The 22,179-nt window shown below is 64.3% G+C and overlaps 1 protein-coding gene across 1 annotated transcript in view; it reads right to left on the bottom strand.

The window, feature by feature from the left end:
* JPH3 (junctophilin 3) overlaps window positions 1–21,514 on the bottom strand; it is a gene marked incomplete at its 5' end in the record, with an annotated part of 44,529 nt that extends 23,015 nt beyond the window's left edge. Inside the window, 2 exons of the mRNA XM_081275676.1 lie at window positions 5,054–5,831; window positions 21,133–21,514. Of these exons, the coding sequence (XP_081131802.1) occupies window positions 5,054–5,831; window positions 21,133–21,514 (1,160 nt within the window). The remainder of the gene's footprint in view (window positions 1–5,053; window positions 5,832–21,132) is intronic.
* Window positions 21,515–22,179: the final 665 nt, after the last annotated feature.

Here is a 22,179-nt window from a genome sequence, read left to right as displayed (position 1 = left end):
ACTCAGCAGCTCTGCGGCCCACGATCCCCACGTGCTGCTCTCACCTACCCACTCAGTCTGCCAAGCGACCCCTGAGGCCAGTTTGGTGTCTGGCACCTGAGCCCCAGTGACACAGGGAAGGTCTCCCGCTCACAGGAGCGGTCTGGAGCAGGTGAGAGGCCCTGCCAGGCTGGGCAGCAGGGCAGCCGCAGCCCCAGGGTGCTCAGGGCAGACTGCAGAGGAGGGGCCACTGAGGTCCTGAAGAACGGCTCTCCTGGGAGCCACGGTACTGAAGCCACTTCCACCCCCGGTACTGAAGTCACCGGTGGTCACTTGGGCCCATGTGCCCAGGTTACTGACGCCTCCCAGGTCCCGACTGTCCTCACGGCAGGCTGCGCCCACCCTCTTTCTTCCTCCCTGGGGGACACTTCCTCCCTGGTGACTGGTCCCAGCCCGGGGACGGGGCTGCTCAGACAGAGGGGCCTGAGCACCAGTGCCCTCAGGGCGCCTTTAGCACCGGCTTCTACCTCAAGTCAGTGCCACCTGTTTAATGTCACAGTGTTTGATGTGACACAAGGCTGCCTTTCTATTTTAAAGTACAGGGTCAGGACGTGGGGTCCATTCCCTCCCAGTACTGAGCCAGGCGAGGTCCTTCCAGCACGTTCTTCACCTGGACAGAAACCTGCCCCCGGGCACTCACGGCCATGCTGCCTGCCTGGACACCCTGCTCCTCATCTCCCTGGGGCTGTGGCTCTCTGGGTCATACAGGGCCAGCCTTTTGTGCTGTCCTCCTTCCCTGGGCCCCGTGTCCTCAGGGCTCACTGTGCAGATGCCGTGACCTGGGCTCTGGTCAGTCTGCAGGTGCTGCAGGCTGACCCCGTCCCCCACACTCCAGGGGAAGAGCCAGCCGCGCCAGCTGCGTTCGGGGACTGGGCCCTTCAGCAGGTGGCAGGAGGGCCTGGGTGGCGTGTGCCCAGACAGGACGGCTGGGCCTCTAGGAGGCAGGGGAGGAAAGGCCACGAGAGGACCTGGAGCTGAGGAGACCCTGACCCTGTGTGCGCTTGGACTCCCAACTTGGGAGCCAGGAGGGAGGCGCGTCCTGTGGAATGGCCCTGGCCTGGCTCGTTTCCACACGGGAGTGAGTCAGATGACAGCAGAGAGGGTACACGGGTGGGAGGGGCGGAGCTCCAGGCCCGGGCAGGGAAGTCCTGCAGCCCTCTCTCTGCCGTCCCCGACCGCGCAGCACAGACCACAAGCCCTCCTGAGGCCCAGTATGGTGTGCAGGGAGGGGACCCAGCAAAGTCCCCTCTCCCCTGGGATGGCTGTCCATCAGGCCCTGCATCCGTCAGCTACCCCCACAGCAGTGCCGAATGGCCGCACCCCCCAACTGAAAGAGACCCTCGTGGTGCCCCACACACCGCAGCCTCCCCAAGGTTGCCCACCTGCCCTCCCTGGGGACATTCTCGTGAAATGCAAGGGGTGAGCTGAATCGCACCTGGCCTCCGGGGCCCTGGCCAGGCCCAGCTTGGCACCCCCACCTCACCAACCACACCAACCACGTGTCCAAGTGGGAGGAGCCATGGGCAGGTGGCCAAGGGCAGACTGGACACAGGAAGCAGACAGCCAGGAAGAGAAAGCAGCCTCTCCCAGCGCTGGCTAGACCCCAGGCTGGACGGGACGTCACATGAAGTTCAGCCCTCAGACCCCCAAGGGGGGTGAGCTGCACCGCGGCCAGCGCACCCCACCTCACTGTGGGAAACGGAGGCTGATCTGGTACATCCACCACAGGGGAGGACAGCGAGGGCCCCTGCACTGGGTCTCCTACAGGACAGGGACGGGGTGGGTGTTCTGGTAGGCTGCACCTGGGGCGCTGGGGGGGAGCCGCGAGACGCCATCTAACTCGGGTTAGAACTGACCCACAGGGACAGCAGCCGGAGACCCAGCTGCCCCAGGCAGGAAGTGGGGCTCCAGTACGCAGCAAGCAGGGCAGGACCCTGGCTACGAAGGCCAGACGCCCTGCGGGACTGGTGCCGAGGGCCACGGGGTCAGCTTGACCCAGTGACGTTGATGGAGCTGACAGTGACGAGGGTGCATGGCCCCAAGCCAGGAGTCCTGCTGCCTAACTCAGGAGACCACGGGGCAGCTGGTGTCAGCCCAGGCCGCTGGGTAGAGGGGAGGCCCAGGCCTGGCGCTGACCCACAGCAGCTCCGGCCATCTCCTGCTGCAACCGGTGGGCTTGGGGTCAGAATAGAGGGAACAAGGTCCCACCAGTCACCAGATCAATCCAAGCCCTGGGGCTTTTAAATGGTGATGGCTTCTCTTGGGAAGCGAGAGTCCAGGCTGTGGGTCCTGCGCTGCCCTAGGCTCCACCCCCAGGCCCAGGGCTCCCTGGACGTGGTGCCTCAGGACAGGCTCCGTCTCCGCGTCTCCCGCGGTGCCTTTCTGAGCCAGGCAAAGGCCTCTGTGAGGGGAGCAGTGGCCCTGAGCTGCTATCTGAAGCACACGGGCTCACAGGAGGGGACAGGGATGGTGACCGAGCTGACCACACCCGACAGCTGGTCCTCCTGGCCCACAGGGTGAGGACCAGGGGTGCTGAGGTGTGGGTGGGCACTGGCCCAGACTCAGGCCCCCAGACTCAGGCCCGAGGTCTAGATTTCCTGGGTGGCTGGGACGGGTCAGCCAGGAGGCGGCCAGGTCCCTGAGAGGAACCCGCCAGCCCCTCACCCACCTCCTCGTGGCCCGGGATTCTAACGTGCCCGTCTCTCTGCTTCGGTCTCTGATGGTGCCAGGCCACAGCCGCCCACTGGCAGGGCTCTGCTGGCCTGTGGCACCCTCCCTGGATTCAGGAGGCTCGGCCTGCACCACCCCAGCCCGGGCAGCACCGCTGCAGGGCATGACACCAGGGACCAGGCAAAGTGGCCTTCACAGACCCAACGAGTGCCCTGACGAAGGCCTCGCGCTCAGGCGTAAAGCAGGCGGTTCTCCTGGGTCTGAGGTCAGAGGGCAAAGTGAGCCCCAGATATAGCCTGGGCACAGTGAGCGCAGACGTTCCCCATCAAGAGAGGGGAGCGCTGGGAGGACAGGGCACTAGTGTGGCAAACGCAGGAGGCCCGGGCCACGGGAGCCGGGCCTGCGGACACTGCGCCTTCCCAGGCGTCCACGAGAAGCTCCAGGGAAAAGCGGCCACCGTCGGAGGCCAGTCCACGGCAGTAAACAGCTCTCCCCAGGAAAGCCAGGCGGCTGGACACACCGACGCCACAGCAGTCTCTGCCGACCTGGTGGCCGCTGGGTGAGCGACGGGCAGGTGGGGTTCTCCGGGTAGACACCCTGGATGAGGCCAAGTCTCCTCTGGTGGGATGGAGTGGGAGGTGCCAGAGTGGCTTGCGCCCCACAGAACGGTACCAGTTCACAACCGTAAGTCACCGATTTCTGGGGTTTCCATACAATATCCTCAGACCACAGCTGAGGGAGGAAAGAGAGACCACAGCAGGACAGGGCTGTTGTCCTGCAGACACGTGGACAAAGGTCTGAAAACGAGCTACTTCCAAGGAGGTGGACAGCTCAAGTGGCCCTTCACACAAACCCGTCACAGTCCTACTTTCACGAGGAAATGTGAGTGCGTCACTTTAGTGGGGACTAACAAAGATGCCACCCTCCCATTCCACATCTTCCAGCGTCTTAATCTCCTCCAGCCCAGTCACCAGAGAGCCCGGGCAGCGTAGGGCATGGGGAAGTCACCCTCCGCCTCTGATCCAAATGCACACACCACGCAGCGTCTGGTCAGGGACACGGGGACACCAGCTGGCCACCACTCATGGAGGGACCGTCATGGAGCTGCACTCTCTGGACCTCTGCAGCCCACCCCTGCCCCCAGACACCTGCCCACGCCAGGCTGCTCCTGTGGGAGGAGAGGCCTGGGGAAGCCGCTCCCCTGCCTGACCTCCTCGGCCCTCACCCTAAGCAAGCAGGGTCACTCCCAGGGGACAGCTGACTCCAGGCTGCAGGGTTAGTGCCAGAGAGGAGGCACGCCCCGAAGCAGAGGCACTGGGCACGACCAGGCCTCCCTGCCTGCCCTGTCCTTCTCCCCACCTGCCACGGGGACCCCAGAGAGCGTGTTGGGCAAAGCTGGATCCTCCGAGGTCTTTGTTTTAAGACAGGGCCTGGCTAAATTGCTAAGGCTGGTCTCAAACTTGCAATCCTCCGGCCTCAGCCTCCACAAGTACAGGATCTCAGGCCCGCACCACCATACCCAGCCTCCTGCAGGGTCTCTCGAGGTCCCTGCCCCAGGCTGTGTGCGCGTCACACTGTGTCATGACAAGCACTTGCCCTGCTGAGTGGTGCCCAATGGCACGCAGGCACCGCCCCACATGTCCCCTCCACGAGCCTCCAGGGGATCACCCCCATCCACCCTCTGCAGAGCAGGTGACCTGCAGCAGATGCCATTTGAGGGCCCCACTCATCAACCATGGGTGACCCCACGAGGACTAGGTCTCCCCACTGACCTTGCCAGAAGGTCCCACCTCACACCCTTTGCTATAAAGTCTGGGGGCCCACGTAGCAAATGGGCCCGCAGCTCCCCAGGAGCAGGCCCGCGTTCTCCCTGGCCCTAGGCTCCTGCTCTCTGACCACGCCGAGAGAAGCCCTGAGTCCATAAGGCACCCACCACGGCCACCTCTGGACCTGTTCCTCAGGGCCCTGCAGCCCCGCTCAGCCTGGAATTCACTGTCCCACAGCCAGGGCCAGGAAGCCGCTGGCCCAAAGCACCAAGTCTCGCCTGAGCTCCTCCTGGCTGCTCTGTCCACGGGGCCATTGCAGAGCCTATGGAGAATCTCAGGGGCCAGTCTGGGCAGCCGCACAGCAACAGGCACCCCACAGCCCCTCTCAGGCAGCCGCCGTCCCCCGACAGTCCACAGTGAACACATGTAGATGCACGGACAGACGAGAGCCCAGGGGAGGCTGGGGGCCCAGGCCCTTCCCGCCGCCTGCGTCCCGGCCCCACCCTGCCCACGGGCCCCTAGGACCTCTGAGGTCCCATGTGGCATGAGGACCGGAGCCGGGCACGAGGGCCGCCTACCTGGACGCTGCGATCTCGGCCTTCTGCTTGGCGATGGTGGCTGCCCGCTCGGCCGCCTCCACCGCCCGGTCCACCTTCTCGCGGGTCTTGCTGGCGCGCAGCGGGATGAGGTTCTTGCGCTTGCCGCTCACGAGGATGTTCTGCTTGTACTTGCCCTCCTCCTTGGTGCCGTCGGGGAAGGTCATGCAGCCGTAGCCGTGCCGCCGGTTGCTGGCCCACTCGCCCTCGTATCTGAGCCCGTCCGAGCGCTGGCTCACACCAAAGCCTGCACGCTTGTCGTTCTTCCACTCACCCACGTAGGTCTCCGTGGTGGTGGCATCGATGTCGTCCTCGATGACCGCCAGCTCGGCCTCGGCCTCGCCCAGGCTGATGGTGGAGTGGATGTCGCTGGCCGTGGAGCTGACCGTGCTCATGCCCGCCTCGCTGCGGAAGGAGCTCTGCTTGCTGCGCTGGCTGGCCAGGCTGCTCTTGGACTCCGACTTGCGCAGCTTCAGCCCACTGAGCAGTGAGCGCCGGAACAGCCCCTTCTTCTTGCTCTTGAGGGTCTCGGAGTCGCTGTGGGCCACCAGCACGAAGCCGCCCCGGGACACGGCCGGGCTGCCGGCCACCGCTGGGGAGGCGTCCGGGTGCAGCGCGGTGCCGTTGGTGTGCTCGCTGCGCAGGGAGTTGATGGACGTCCTCAGGGGCGAGCGGATCACTGCCGCCATGCCATAGGGGACGCTCTGCCGCACACCATAGCCTTGGCGCATGCCGCCGACCCACTGGCCCTGGTACGTCCCTGGGGAGACAGAGAGAGGGGTCAGTACCCAGGGCAGCGAGCGCCCCGGTTACGGGGACAGGCCAGCAGTCCCTCCACGGACGGCTCTGCCTGCACTCCCACCTTGGCTCACGTGGAGGCCCACGGAACACAGAGCGCTCACCACCTACACCCCGATGGTCACTGTCAGAGACCTGGCTCCTGCTCCCACAGGAGGGGTCCACTCCCTTAGGGACTGGGGCGGGAAAGAGGCACCACTCTGTGGCACCACCAGGCACAGGGCCCAGAGTAAGCCTGCAGCCTGCAGCGCACAGGGGGGCCCTGGAGGGGCCCACAGCCTGGGGTGGCCACAGCACCCTGCCCAGGCAGCTGCAGGGACTCTGCTGGAGGCACCCAGGAGATGTCTCAGGGGGACAGGGCAGAAGGCAGTGTGTGGGGCGGTGTGTGTCCTCAGGTGACCTCAGGCATGACAATCAGCACACCCCACAACCCCGAGGAGGCCAGGGCTGTGACATCCGTATGCCCCACTCTCAGTAGCACTGTCCCAGGAGCCGAGAGGTGGAGGCCCCCGCACGTCCAGAGGCGAGGATAAGGGAGTGCCACTTGCCCCTGCCAGGGACCCGCAGCTGTGAGGAGGGAAGCAGCCCGCGGCCTGCACCACGGGAGCCTTCGGTGTCATGCAACAGGAAGAGCCAGACACAGAAGGCCAGGGCCAGTGGGCCCAGGGACGGGTCCTGGAGGCAAGTGGTCCACAGAGGAAGTCGAAAGGGGCTGCCCAGGCTGGGTGGGGGGGCTTCTGCTGGTGGGTATGAAGTTTCTCCTGGGGCCATGGAAATCGCTGGGACGATGTGCCACACGGCGGCTGACCTAGTGCCCCGAGGCTGCACGCCCACACTGGCTGGAGACCTGGGGCAGCGAGCAGCACTGCCAGCCCGCGGAGGCTAGGAGTCCAGGCCGCCTGGGAGAAGAGGTCAAGATGGCGAACTCCATGCTGCCCAGCGCACAGTAAGAAGGCCCGGCAGGCCTGGCTCTGTGACTGCAGGCCAGTTTCCTTGTCTACACAACAGGAGCCAGCGCCCTGCACCCACAGGTCACTGGAGCACTGCCTGCCCACGCGCAGCCCGGCCGTGCTGGTCCTCAGTCATCCTCACAGCAGGGTCCCTCTGGGTCCCATGCCTGAGCAGGGCACGGCACCTGCGGTGGCCACACTCCCTGCCCCTCCCTGCTGCCTGCCACCAGAGCCACCTCCTCCATACAAACCCCCGCCCAGAGAGTAAAACCTCGAGGTTTGGGGAGACGGAGCCTGACACTGTGGCCCAGGACCCTCCCTACCTTCAGCACACCCCACCTCAGAACGCGGCCGACCTCTCCGGCTTGTCTGTCCCCGAGCCTTGTCTGCAGACTCCTCTCACCCAAGCTGCCCACCCTCGTCCAACCCGCCCGGCCAGAGCAGCTCCTGCCCCTGTTACACAACACGGGCCAACAGTGCCCCTCACCCAGTACCCACCGTCCATGGGCTGGCCGCCGTACAGGCTGAGACGGGCTGGGGACAGCAGCGGGCCCCTGGGTGTTCCAAGTGCATCCTCCCGCTCAACCAGGCCCTGATCTCCCTGAGGGCAGGGCCACGCTGCGGGTTCCTCACTCTCCAATGAGAGGTGGTCCAGACCCGGGCGAGGACAGGTGTGCACAAAGCCTCGACCTGGCCAGAGCCTCGGACAAAGGCCATGAGAGCCCTTTGCACCAAGAGGCAGTGGCACCTACCCTGCACCCCAGCTTCTGCCAAGTGGCTGGGGATGGGGGTCAGAGGTCAGCTTGCCCACACAAAGGGCCCAGGATGGGCATCCTCGTGAGTGGGACTCACCTGGAGCTGGGTACCTGCAGGAAAAGAGGGGTGTGGGGCCGGAGGAGGGCGGGGTGGCCCAGCACTGTGGGACTTGTCCCAGCTGGGGGCGGGGCTGGACATGGGCCCACCCATGCTGGTCATTTGTATCCCAAGGCTGGGTCAGGCGGGGAGTTCTGGACTCCGGACCGTGCTAACGGGGACAGAGACCTGCCAAGGGGGGACGCTGGCAGTAGGAACGGCCTTGCCCAGGGACGGGAGGGCTCCCCTGAAGGAACCAGTGGTAAAGGCCACGCCCAGAGCCTCTGGTGCCAAGGTCATCAGACATCTGGAGGAAGCCTCCACGGGCAGAGGCCACAGGCACAGCTGGATGGGAAGGGGGTACCATCAGGAAAAGCCCTGGGGGGAAGACATCAAGGGACCAGGACCGAACCCTCGAGAGAAAGAGGCTGCAGCCCCAAACGAGAAGACGCAGAGAGCAGGTCAGAGAGAGAAGCCCCCAGGACCCATGAGAGGGTGGCCGGAGTCCAGCCCCGGTGAGCAAGCTGGAGGATGAGTTCTAGATCTTTCAGAAACCAAAACGAAAGGGAAGAGGTGGAAGATGCCAAGGAAGTTCGAGAACCACCCAGGAGGCCTGCGTAGGGGTCTCAGAGAGCAAAGGTGCAAAGGACCAGAGACACCAATAGGACTCAGGGGTCCACGGACACCGGCACGAGCAGGGGAGAGAGCCCCAGCAAGACACGCAGCACAAGGCTGTGGGCCGTCCCACATAGACTCCACAGACGTCCGAGGCCAGGAAAGCAGGCGGCAGGTGCTGGACTGAGCAGCGAGTGGCAGAGGACAGCCGACCCCAACCCAGCGGTGCCCGTGGAAAGCCGCCCACGCGGGCTCCGAGAAGTGACTTCCAGTCCCAATGCTACGCCCATCCATCAACCAAGTCACCAAGTCACACCAATTCACCTTCCATAGTCCTTTCTCAGAAGCCACTGCAGGTGGACTCCACCAACATGAGGGCGGAAAGCGAGAGAAAGGGGAGACGTGAAACCAGCACAGCCCAGGCCAGGGGCTTCCGGAAGAGCCACGGGGAGGGGCGGCCAACCATAAAGGCGCATCCATGCGGGAGTTCCAGGCGGGGATCTGGAGGGTGGTCTCTGGGAGCTGCACTGAGAGGAAGCACGGGAAAACGCAGCTGTCAGGGACATTGCATGACGGGACAGCGCAGGCGAGGCCGGCCCGGGTGTTGGCCATGATGGCGCAGTGTGACCGCCAACACAGCGGATCTCATCTCTGATTTTGTGATCTAACAATACTGAGAAGGCCAAGGAAGGGGGTTCTCAGCAGCTGAGTGTCCCCCTGCCTCAGCAGAAGTCACAGGGGACAAGCCGCCCGCTCCACGCCCGCGGCAGAGGCACCCACCTCTGACGGGCTGAAACTCTGGTCCTGGAAGGGGAGCTGCAGGAGTCCCAGGCCGCCTGCCTCCGAGCACCACCCTGTTTTCAGCTCGTCCTTCACCGTAAACTCTGGGCACATGGCCCTGTTAAGGGCTGAAGGTCTCAGTGGACAGGGACAAAGGACACTTTCGCCAGAGCATCCCCAATGACACTTCTCCTCAGCTGCAGAAACCAAGTGTCAGGGTCTGCACCTGGCCGGGGACTGGGGACCTGAGCCTGGCTGGCAGTGTGAAGGCCTGCACACCTGGAGGCCACTGGGCCTGGGGCCAGCACCCTGTGTCTAGAAGGCCAGGGGAGAAAGCCAGAAAGAGCAGGCCAAGAGAGCAGGCCCGGGTCCCAGAGGAACCACAGTGGGAGCCACCACCGCAGGCCAGAGGAGGCGGGGAGGGGCCAGGGGAGGGCGGCCACTCCAGGAGCCATAGCCTGCTGTCCAGATACCACCACCGCAGGGCCAGCGGGCGTCAAAGGCAAGACCAGACCCCAGTGAGCAGCACACGGGACCCCCACGATCACCCCATGCCACCTGGCATTGGGAACCAGAGACGTGAGGAGCCACACAGGTGAGGCCTGACCAAGGACCACAGCCTCAGAGGCCCCGGCGGCCATGAGTGTCGGCCCGTCCCACATGCCCCATGTGATCCTGGCAAAGCCTCCATCCTGCCCTCCGCTTCTTCTTCTTTAACCAATACTTTTAGAGCAGCTTCGATCCAGGGAAGACGAGCAGGCGACAGGGTCCCCCACACACAGGCTCTGAACCCTGCCTCACCGTCACCTGGCACAGTGAGGCTCCGGCCAGGGGCCCAGACACTGCCTGGGGACCTCCCAGGACACTGAGGCCCAAGCCATAGGGAGGTTGAGGCTGTGGGGGGTGCGGGAGGAGGAAGGCCAGCCCTCGAGGGTCCAGCCAGCCAGCAGGGTCCTGGGCGGCCACTGAGGCCCCTTTTGCTGACCCAGCACCCCAGGGGAGGGGCACTTGCTGGTCCTGGTGCCCCCAGCCACAGCCAGCCCCTGTGGGGAGGTGGGCTGGACAGGGGGCCTCCCGAGGGTCCTGTCCTCCTGGGAGCTCGTGGCCGCCTGCCGCCTGTTGGCATGAGCACCTCATGGAACCCCAAGACAAAGTCACTCCGAGGTCAGCACTGAGATGAAAGCAGGTCACTGTGCCACCCGCAAACACCAGCCATGCCCTTCTGGTTAAGAGGAGGGCACTGCTCCTTGACCAGTCACGGCCTGGCCCTGGGCTCCCTCTCTAGAGGCGACGGAGACACCCATCAGAGAACTGCCCCTTCCTGCAGCACGTCTGGGTGAACCCCACTGGCCCAAGGCCTGGCCCTTCCCACACCAGGAGTGCTGGGTGGTTCCACGGAAGTGCCCACTCTGGAGGCTGTGGGCAGACTCAGGGGAAGCCTGGGCAGGCGCTGACCATCCTGGGGCAGGAGGCACTGAAGGGCTGCAGAGGCCTGGGGCCCAGCAGGCTGGCCTCCGACTCCCACAAGACCAGCCACTGCAGCCCTTCCTGAGACATGCCGACAGGGCCACCTGCAGGACTAGGGTGACCATCCCCCCCAGCACCGAGTGGACGGAACTCCAGGCCAAACTGAGGCCTGGAGCTGCAGTCCCACCCAGTGTCCACTGTCCAGGCGGGAGAAGGCCCTGCTGAGTCAGTTCCAGGTCCCAGAGCCGGGGACCCAGCTTCCACAGAGGCCCTCAGAGCCCAAGGGCCTCCAGGGCTGGAGAGGCAGGCGGGGTGCCCCGTGCTGCAGGACAGCCAGGGTCCAGCCAAGCCCTGGGGCTCGAGGGGCCTGCGGTGGGCCACCTGGGTGTGCGGGCTGCAGGCCAGCGGCTGCTTCTCTCCCCTCAGCGTCCCCCCAGGACGGGCACCAGGACTTCCCAGGGTCACTACACAGCTTCAAAGTCGAGACGGGAGCCCTCAGTGCGGCCTCCCCCCAGGAGACGGGGGCTCTGCACCCTCCACACGGCCTCCTGGCCTCCTCCTGTCCCCCACCGTCCCCGTCTCCCGGCTCTGCCTCCATCCTGCCTCTCCCAGGACTCACACGTCCCTCCCTTTGCCTCTCAGCTGACAGGACACTGCTCCTGTGAGGGCCTCACGTCACGGCCACCAAGCCACCTCCAGCCCCGAAAGAACCCTGACCTCTGCTACGTTTCCGCTGCATTCTCCTGGGGGTACAGGTAATGTCCTCAGACCAGGTCCCGCAGCCTGGATGCAGTCCCCGACCGGAGATGGCCAGTCCTCACGCTGGCCAGTTCTCGCGCTGGCCACAACATGGCTGGTTTGGTGCAGCCCGAAGGGGAAGGTCTGAGGGTCTGCCCCCATGCACCTGGGTTCTGTCCCACCTCCATGGGGGTGCATGAAGGCCCCTCCTGCCACCTGGGCTGCCCGTCCTTCCTTCCACCCACGCCTCGCCCCCTGCCAACTTCTCCTGTCACCCTCAGCCCAGTGTCACTCCTCAGGTGGCTTTCTCCAGGCCCCAGACACCCCAGCCTCTGGCCCCCTACTCTGCCCTATCAGCACTGAACGGGGACAGGCACGGCCCCCGCCAGTCCAACCCCAAGCGGCCCTGGGCCCTATATTTACCACGGTCCCAGACCCAGTTTGACGCGGACACACAGCTGGCGCTCAATAAAACGCCCTTCTTCCCCGACACCACGGCTCTCTGAACGCCAGCTGCGACCTCCACAGAACTGAGCTGTGCAGCAGCGCACTGAGCCCGGCCTCCCTGTGAGTGGAGGGCAGTGAGCCCAGCTCTGTCCTGACACTCTCTGAGCACCTACTGTGTGTGCAGCCCCTGCCAGACAAGAAGGGCCCCAGCACAGCTGAGCTCAGTGCCCTGTGGCACTCACATGGCTCTGCCACCTGCAGAGAACCCCTCGACTCAACAGTAAGACTGAATGGACGCCGTCCCCGTGGGAGCTGCCCATTTGAGGGCACACTGGCAAGGAAGGTGGCCGGGCCGCAGCGCACTGCAGGCGGGGCCGGAAGGGCACAGCCGCTGAGCGAACACGGGTCCACATCCCCACGGGGCCTGGCAGGTCCAGGGCCCCGAGGAGCAGAGGCTGCCAGGTGTTCGCCCAGCCAGAAGGCGGAATCCACCCGAATGTCCAGGGAGACAGACATCCGTCGGCACAGAAGGGGTGGTTCCAGTTGCCCTGCTCAGGAAAGAACCAGACACCCAGGGCTGTGGCCGCAGGACTCCGTCCCGTGAAGGGTCAAATGGGAAACCTCAGACACCCACATCCCGAGGGGCAGAGACGGGGAGCAGCTGTTGGCACAGGTGTGACTCTCAAGACCGACCCCGTCCTGCTGTGTGCCAGGCCAGGGACAGAAGGCCTCACACAGAGCTGGGCAGGCGCTCTACCACTGAGCCACCCTCCCAGCCCTGAGCTGTACATTTCAAAGGGACCTGTTTTATTATATGTGAATTACATTTTACTAAAGATGTCATCAAAAAATGTCACCAAGATACCAGCTGTCCGGGTGTGGGCCTCACAGGTCACAACCAGCCCAGCCTCAGAGCCCCCTGGGAGGGCTTCCTGGCCTCCCTCAGCACCAGGCCCTCCATTGAAACCCTCCTGGGTCTCCCTGCAGGAAGACCCCTGCCGCCTCCGCCTTGGGCACCCAGTTCTCATTTCCGGAAGCAGACTTGGGGGGAGACTGCACTTCTCTGGGGCTGGGGGTCCCCAGGACGGCAGCGGCACAGCATCCGAGTGGCCCTCTGTGGATCCTACGGCAGCCCAGGTCAGGGGCTGGAAGTGCAGGGATCTGACCTGCGACCATGTGCTGTTGGTCCCAGGCTCCCCTCGCCCCGCTGCCACTCCCTCCCTGAGCCTCCGTTTCCCACCAGTGACACGGGGGTCTGCCTCCTCCCTGGGAGAGGGCCACCTGAGAAGGGGCGGCCCCTGCGGGACAGGGCGGCAACCAAGTCCACATTCACACGCAGGCCGCTGTGCTGGGCGGTGCAGGAGGGAGAAGGAGGCCCGACTGCGGAAGGCTGGCGGGCAGTGGGGTGCCCGGGTGCAGGCCGTGCGGGAGGGGCCAGCAGAGGTGCCTCACCCCAGGAATCTGGCTTCCCACCTGGCCTTCCGCTTGCTGTGCACACTGAGATGGACCTGGGCAGGGTCAAGGCACTCGCGGAAAACACAGGGTGCCACTGGGGGTCGTGGAGGGGCCTCAACTAGTCGAACCCCCAGAAATGCACAGAACATCCCAAGTCTGCAGGGACGTGCTCTCTCCTGGAAGAGAAGGAACAGCTCTGCTGAGACTCCTTGAGCTCAGAGGACCCAGGCTCAGACGCTGCCAGGCAGCAGCCCACCAGAGACCTCAAATTTCTTTTCTCTTTTTGGTACCAGAGATTGAACCCAGAGGCATTAACCACTGAGCCACATCCCAGCCCTTTTGATTTTTCATTTTGGGACAGGGTCTTACTAAGTTGCTTAGGGCCTCACTAAGTTGCTGAGGCTGGCTTTGAACTTGAATCCTCCTGTCTCAGCCTCCTTGAGCTGCTGGGGTTATAGGCAAGCGTCACCGTGCCTGGCTCAAATTCCTTTTCTTTTCCTTCTTTCTCTCTCTCTCTCTCTTTTTTTTTTTTTTTTTGATATATATTTTTGGTTTTGGTTTGGTGTACCAGGGATCGAACCCAGGGGAGCTTAACCACTGAGCCACCTCCCCAATTCTTTCTATTCTTTTTTTAGTTATAGATGGACACAATACCTTTATTTATTTTTATGTGGTGCTGAGGATCGAACCCAGTGCCTCACACGTGCCAGGCACGCACTCTACCACTGAACTACAACCCCAGCCCCTTTCTATTTTTCATTTTGAGAAAGAGTCTCACTAAGTTGCTGAGGGACGTGCTAAGGTGCCAAGGCTGGTCTCTCACCTGCGATCCTCCTGCCTCAGCCTCTGGAGCCACTGGAATTACAGGTGTGTGCCACCATGCCTGGCCTTTTAGATTTTATTTTGGTACTGGGGATGGAAAGGAGGCTCTGCACATGCTAAGCGAGTGCTCTACCTCTGAGCCACACTCCAACTCTTATAATGAATTTATTTTCAGATGGGCCCTTGATAAGTTGCCCAGGCTGGCCCTGAACTGCCACCCTCTGCCTCGGCCTCCCCAGTCTGGGATCACGGGCATGGCCACGACGCTCTGCAGAAACTCTGTGTGCATGTGTGGTGCTGGGGACTCGACGCTGACCTCCGCTCAGCCAGACGAGCCTCCACCACTGAGCTCCGCCGCGGTCCTCCTGACTCCAGGATTTCCTGCGTGCACCCCAGTGACGCACACCTGGGGTTCACGTCAACGTCATCGTACTTTTGTGAAGGAAGCACTGTGTCCACCGCCTGAGTCACTTTTAAAACTCTACCGAAAGCAACGGGAAATCAAATCCTGGGACGGGGACACCTTCTCTCTGCGTCTGGCTTCAGAGGTCCTGGATGGACCCCAGGGCTGAGGGCGCCAATGTGCAGAAACCACGCCCAGAAACAGAGGTCCTCCGTCTGCACTGAACCTCAGCCTCACCAGGAGAGTCAGAAAAGAACCCAGCTCCTGGCTGCACCTGGACCACCTCAGTCAGTACCTGTGGGTGGGCCCCGTGTGAGCACCACCTGTGTGTGGCCAAGACCAACACTAGCATGCTGTCACAGACCTGTCCCCAACCACTGGGCAGCTCAGGGGCACGCAGTGGCGCCTGCCCTGGAGCCCGGGACTCTGCACCCTTGACGGCTCCCCAGGGGCCATAGGTGGTGACTCCCACACGCAGCTGGCGTTGGGAGGCACTGGCCAAGAGCCAGGGTGCTAAAGGTGGGGTACCCAGGCCAGCAGCAGCAGCACCTGAAACATGCAAAAATACAAATTTGGGGGCGACATCCCAGGCCCAGAAAGTCAGAGGCAGGTCCGCAATCGGTGTCCTGACGCTCACTCACCTCCCAGCAGCTGATACACACTCAAGTGTGACAAGCACTGGCCTAGGTAATGACCACGGTGGGCGCTCCACCTGCCCAAGCTCTGCACGGCGCCGCGGCGGAGGCCAGGACAGTCTTCGCCAGGGAGCCTCCCAGTGAACACCCGCGGCGTTCCTGGGAAGGTTTTAGCGCTCCATCACAGACGCCAGAAAACAGGCAGAGAGCAAAGGCCTTCAAAAGGTCAGCGGCCTGGGCCTGGGGATGACCGTTGCCATGCCCATCCTTCCAGACTGGACTTGGGCTTCCCCTGCCCTGGGCACGGCTGCTGCTCCTGCAGGACATGCAGAGCTCTCCCCTGTGGAGCGTCCTACAGATCCTCAAAGTCCAGCAAGGAGACCCCTCGCCACTTAGGAAGTGACAACTCCTGGTTCTGGTATCTGTTTCTTCTTTCCCCATCAATGGTTGCAGCCAGCCAGGGACCACGCGCCACCGAGCTCAGCCAGGAGGACTCTGAGTCCCAGGAGGACTCTCGGCTGGGCCCAGGTTCCCCAGCTGTGTGACCTGAACCCAGGAGGACTCTGGAGCCCTTCTCGGATGCCTGGACACACCACATGGAGGACAGGGGAGAGGACATGGTGGGCAGCAGGCCACCTGTGCACCTGCACAGAAGGCCACTCACTCAGCAGCATCAGAAGCCCCCCTCCCTCCACCACTGCCCACACCAGGAGCGCCTGGCCGCAGCCCTCGCTGCTCAGCCGGCCCTGTGCAGAACACGGGGTCTCTCCCGGGCAACCACAGAGCCCACGACAAAACAGGGACTTCACGAGAATGCCAAAGTGAGGCTGTGACATCCATCTCACGGTGACCTGGACGTGTGCAGTGACGGTGGTGAGAGAAGTGGCCAGATACGGCCACGTCCACTTGCATGTCCACTCACTCCACAAATCCCGTGAGTGACTGCTCTGTGCTAGCTCCACGTCAGTAGTTGGTCTCACAGCAGGGACCAGCCACACGCACGCCCCCTGCATGCCATGTTCACTCCAGGCCAGGGCTGTCCAACGGGCCTTTCTGGAATGATGGAAGGGGTCAGTGTCTGTGAGTGGCAGCACTCATCACAGAGGCTCCCAAGCACCTGAAATGTGGCCACTGAGCCGACTCCTTAAACTTCACTTTGATTAATCTGGATTTAAATCCACAGCCACGTGTGGCTGGGGGCGCGTGCTGAATGGCCCTCTGTGACGGGCGATGCCCTCTCCCTGGCTGCCTCCCCGGCCAGCCGGGCACCTGCTTCCCCGCAGGGCCCTGCACATACCCGCGGAGGCCGCCCAGGGCCCTGGAGGGCCTCCAGCCCCCAAGCCTGCTGCGGCCGGGACACTCTCTCAGTCCACCAGGAGGTGGCGGCACCTGGCAGGCGCCCCGCCCCCTCAGAACAGACTGACAGTCGGGGACACAGGCAAACTCCTTGGAACGGAACCCACACGCGGACAGAGCAGGGCCGGGCACACTTCTGAGCCCCGCCCGCGGGAAGCCCTGGCCAGGTGGTCCTCAGCGAGGAGTGCCCAGGGTCCAGGTGGTCCCCAGTGAGGACGTCTGTGGGCTCCAGGAGGTCACCTGCAGAGAACCGCACGGCGCAGGCCTGGAACGGCGCTCTCCAAGGTCCTGAAGATCCCGCCGCCGAGGCACCAGAGCCCCGAGGCGGTGGCCTCTCCCAGCAGGACCCTGCGCCCTGGGCAAGGCGACCCACCAGGGTCTACCGTGGACACTCCGCAGGAGTCCCTCCTAGCACTCACAGACCTGGACGTACTTGTCATTTAAAGGCACAAAAGTTCCACAAAAATCACCAGCTCGAGGCGGATGGCTGTTTAGACTCGGGAACTGAGGAAGGCAAGGCCCCAGCCTCCCAGGTCTCCCTCTCCCCAGGCCCCGAGAGCACGCGGCTGGGGCCCGCTCCTGCCTCCTGCCGCCCTGAAGGCTGGCATCAGCCGGGACTCCCACCAGCACCCTGCCACTCACTGCCTCTGGGTCTCGGCGGGCCCCTGCAGAGGAGCTGGTAGAGGGGACGCTGTCACCTGCTCACCTTCCCCCCTCAGCCATGGAGCCTCTCAACACCCCACCCGTGGCTGAAAGAGCATCACTGAGAATCGCCGTCCCCCCAGCCTGCGGGAGGGCTCTCGCGCTCTGCTCTGGGACGAGCATCTACTGGTGCAGTGTCTGTGTCCAGGGGTCGCTTCCTGCTGACCTGGGTGTCTAGACTTCAACAAGCACCAATACTACACCCGTGGGCAGTTCATGTTGGGTGGAGGAGAGGACGGGGCTCTGTCCACAGGCACTAGCCGCGCGCTGAGTTTCCCACGGAAGCGAGGCGTGCCACCCGGGAGCCGGCGGAACTCCCCGGGCAGGCGGCAGGGAGCAGAGCAGGGGTGAGGGTGCAGCCACGGGGAGGGGGCACATGGCCGCTGGGGGCTGTGGCAGGTGTGTTGTGCGCGTGTGTGCGCAGGCGCCTGGGTGGCTCGTCGGGCTGTGGGTGGGTGTGATTTGTGTGGGTGAGGAGTCTGGGCCAGGGAGCGGCCCTGCGCAGGAGGGCGAGAGGCCGGGTGTGAGTGACTCATACCTTTCAGGATGTGGGCGGGATTATCAGAGGGGGTGACTTTTAGTCCAAGGGTTCTGCGTCCACAGTGCCCAGGAGACACATCTACCTGCACAGAAAGCACAGCATCCAGCAAGCGGGGAGGCACGGGGGGGGGGGGACTCAGGGCCCCAGGGACAGGTGGGGTAGCCGGCCTGCACTTGGGCACTGCACCCAGAGGGAAGGAGAGATGGGAAAGAACAGGAATTCCACACGAGCGAGTGGACAGAGGTGGCCTGAGCCACCCTGAGCGTGGACCCGGCCCTCCCTCCCCCACATTCCTCACTGCAAGCGCTGGCTCCCCCGCCAGGATGGGACCTGCGGGGTCACCTCTGCAGGTGTGGAGCCGGGAGCCTGACACGGCACAGGCACTGCAGCCCGCTCATGTGTGCACGGGCACCCCGTCATGCCTGGCCAGTGGCTCTAATGGCCATCACGGTGGCACCAAGGACGGCCCACAACAGGCGCCTGCTGCATTCCTGCAGGTCCACCTGCACACAAACGGCCACTCCTGGCCACTCACAGCTCTGCCACCAGCCCTCTGCAAACCGAGGAAACCAGCTCAGAGAGGTTAAGTGACTTGCCCAAGGCCACAGCACGGAGCTCCAGCAGGGTAAGGCTCCAAGGCCAGGTGGCAGATTCTGCGGGAGCGTCTGCCCTGCCGCCCAGGCTCAGGCACACCACGCAGGCAGGCGGTGGGAGCTGCTCGGCTCACTTAAGAGCAGCGCCTGCCTGAGCCGGGGGAGGGTGAGCCGGAGGAGGAGCTGGCACAAGTGTCCCCAGCTGAAGCGCAGTCCACACCAGCCCCAGCTCGATGTGGGAGACGTTCGCCACTGCTGCGTTCTCCATGAGGCTGCGTTTCCCCAAGTCAGCACTGGAGCTGGGCTAAAGTTCGGGAGCTCTGCAGTTGCTGCCCCCAAATTCCCACCTCCTGGACAAAAGCCAAGTGGACTGGCGGTGGAACCTTCCCTCCTGAAGGCTCCGTCTGCCCCTGACACAGGAGGGAGAAGGCGGCAAGACCCCTGCCCTACTCTGGCAGGTGACCACACCCCACTGTGGACACAAACAGACTGCCCAGGCATGCAAGTCCTGAGTGGTCGCTCCATTCCTGTGAGAAGCTAGGACTACATTCAGAGAACTAGCCCCAGATGCCTGAGCCTGGTCATCCCTGAGCAGAGGGTCAACTCAATGTTCCCTCATGCTATGTGGCCAGCCAAGAGGGAGGACCCTCCCTGAAGCTGGCACCTGTGCTAGCCTCAGAGTGCCTACAGGAGACCCGAGGACCACAGTCCCTTGAGACAAGGTGGATATGCCCGGCAGCTGGCAGGCAGGTGGGGTGGGAACAAGGGGGCGTGGCCCCGGGCGAACAGAGCCTCTGCTGCCCCAGACTGGAACCCAGGACTCCAGCTAGTGTGGACGGGTAGGCTCACTGGCCTGGCCTGTACAATGGGCAGGACAAAGCAGGACACACAGGAAGCACTCTGGGGACTGGCTGGGCGCAGGGCTGGAAAGCCCAAGGAGGTGGCCCCGAGAACCTGCCCACATCAACCTCGAAGGGACGAGCTCACAGCCAGCCCAGCAGATGCTCCCTCCCTGCAGAATCGCCAGGGAGTCTCCACTCTTCTCCCCAAACAGAAGCTTCCTGAGGGCAGGGATGCCAGCCGCTGGCTTACTGCTGTGTTCCCACAGCCGGAGCACCTGGTCACAGCAAGTGCCCAAGAGGTATTTGTTCAATGAGGGAAAGAATTTCTCAGGCCACCGGAGCTGCTCAAGGCCTGGGGACATGACTTCCCCCCAAGAAATTCCTACCAGCGTCACAGGCCAGGAGAGGCCAAGGCCTCCTCCCACCTTCCCAGTGCACCTGGCCTGCCCCAGGACATGGAGCACACTCTGGAGCAGTCACCACTCACTGGGAGCCCCTCTGGAGGACAGTTTTGCAGAGCAGTCCAGCCGGAGTCCTGGGGGCGACAACTGCCCTGGGCTCCCCCAGAGCCCAGCTGGGAGCGCCAGGCTGCCTGCCTGCCTGCCTGCCTCTGCCACCCACAACTGCTGCCAGGCCTGCGTGTGCAAGCGCGCGCACGCACACACACACAGGCCCACGCCTGGCTCCGAAGCCTGGCTCCGAAGCAGGGCTGCCCGCTCCCTCCTGGCCCTCAGGCCCAGGGGCCGTGGGGCTCCATGAAAACAAGAGCACGGGCCTCCTGGGACCGGGCTGGGCCTGGAGCCGGCAGGCGGGAGCATTATATAATTAACTGCCCAGACTCCGCCTCCTCTTTGGGTAATAACGAGCCCTGCCTTTCAGTTGCATAAGCCAAAATAATAATTACTCTCCAGCCCTCCATCACTCCTGGATGAGGAGGAGCAGAGCTCTGGGCTTCCTGCAGGAGACTCGGGCACAGGCAGGCAGGGCGAGCACAGACGCTCACGCTCATGATTTTATCCCCAGCAGAAGCACAAGTCATTGCTGCGTCTCACTCCCTTCCCAGGCATCCAGGCCTGCAAAACAGCAGAGCCGCCCTGAGGGAGGCGGGAGCCACCTCGGGGCAAGAGCTCTCAGTGGGGGAGGGGTCGTGGGCCCGCCTGGGCTTGGGTCTGGCTTCTGAGACCAGTCGCTATGGCTCCCTGCTTCTCAGAGGCATGGAGTTGTGGGTACTGGAGAGTCCAGGCAAGAGGGCAGCTGCCAAGCCAGCCAAGGCTTCCTGCACAGAAACCATCTTACAGGCAGTTCACTGGCTTCCGGCACCTGGCTCTGTCCGGGATGTGGTGGCATCTAGAATGAAGACCCAGAGCCATCCCCCAACTAACGGTAAAAATGGTTCAGCCACTGAAAGGAGAGATTCCTGGGTTCTCGCTAAGCAGATGGCCTCCCTCCTCCCTCCAGCAGCCAGCTTCAACAGCGCTAGCCCGCGTCCAACCACCTAGAAGTTTACTGCCTGGCTGTTTTGGTTGGGGTTGGCATCCCCCCCTCTCGCGCTCCCGGTCTCCCTCTCCGTTTGCTAGGGTTGATTCAGGACTGAGGGAGGCCCTGGGCACCGCAGGAAAACAAGCAGAGAAGCTGTTACCTGGCTCCAGCCACACCAGGGGGGCGACCGTGTTGGAGGAAAGTGGGCCCTCTCCACCACCCCCTCCGCCCCTAGTGGGTCCCAGAGGTGGCCACCGGCCCAGCCTGGCCTTGCCAGCAGGTCTCTGGCCTGCTCTTGGGTGATGCGCTCATCCACTGCTCAGGCAGCAGCCCTCAGCCTGGCTCTGCTGCTGGAGAGCCCCCGACACCATGGAGTTGGCACCCCGGCGCTGCCCCCCACCAGGCCTGGGGCAACCTGTAGCCAGGGCCACTGAGGCCTCCAGAGAACCCAAGAAATACCCTGAGCGCCCACAGTCCAAGGGGAGGGAGAGGCTCAACTTCCCCGCAGATAAACAGAGGGAGGATTGGGGAGGGTCCCTCCTCCGACCCGACCCACCCGGCCCCATCCCGACCCGCGGGCACCTACCTCCATCCGAGTAGGTCTCCGTGCCATAGCCGTCCTGCAGCCCGTTGCTCCAGGTCCCTTCGTATTTGGCCCCGTTGCCCGTGCACTCCCGCACCCCGTAGCGCCCCTTAAATCCGTGCGTCCACTCGCCCTTGTACACCCACTTCCCCTTGCTCTCCAGGCCGATGCCGTGGCGCTTGCCCTGCGCCCAAGTGCCCTGGTACGTGTTGCCGCTGGGCCAGGTGTAGACGCCCAGCACCTCGAAGCCGTGGCTCCACGAGCCGGTGTATTCGCCTTGGCCCTTGGGGCCGGTGCAGACGCCATGGCCGTGCGCCTTGCCGTCCTCCCAGCCTCCGCAGTAGGACCCTCCATCGTCAAAATTAAACCTACCCCCACTGGACATGCATGTAACGCGGCTCGCGAATCCCGCAGGCGGTGAAAAAAACAAGGCGAGCGACGAGCCGGAGTCTTGGTTGGCTGCTGGCTTTTTGTTTTGACTCGCTTTTCGGGGAGCAATGGAGAAGGCAGCGCGGCGCGGCCGGCGCGGCGACTCGAGTCAACGGGGGCGAGTGCTCATTTTCCGCGGCGCCGCGGAGCCTGACCAGCGTCTCGCGCTCCCGCTGGAGACAGGACCGGAGGGGCGGGGGAGGGGAGGGGAGCGGGCGCGGGGGGGCCGCGGGCGGCGGCGGCCCGGCTCCACCTCGGCGCGAGCCCCTCGCCGCGCCCGCCCGCGCTCAGCCCCGGGCCGCAGCCCCCCGCCCGCCCCTGCCGCGCTGCGGGCGCCCGAGGGCGGCGGCGGGGCCCGCGGGCGGCGGCGCGGGCGGCTGCACCATCGCGGGCCGCGGGCCGCCGGGCGGCGGCGGCAGCAGCAATGCGGCGGGTCCGGGGCGGCGGCGGCGTGCGCGCCCGCCCGGCCCCGCCCCGCGCCCCCTCCCGCGGCCCGCGGCCGCCGCCCGAGCGGGGGTCCCGCGCGGCGCCCCGGCCCCCGGCCCCGGCCTGCGTGCGGAGGGCGGCGACCGCGTGACGGGAAGGCGCCCTGGGCCACCGCCCGAGCCGGCGCAGCGGGCC

Source organism: Spermophilus citellus, assembly GCF_964194105.1.
Source record: "Spermophilus citellus genome assembly, chromosome: 18".
NCBI lineage: Eukaryota > Metazoa > Chordata > Mammalia > Rodentia > Sciuridae > Spermophilus > Spermophilus citellus.
This window is presented reverse-complemented; position numbering and strand designations above follow the sequence as displayed.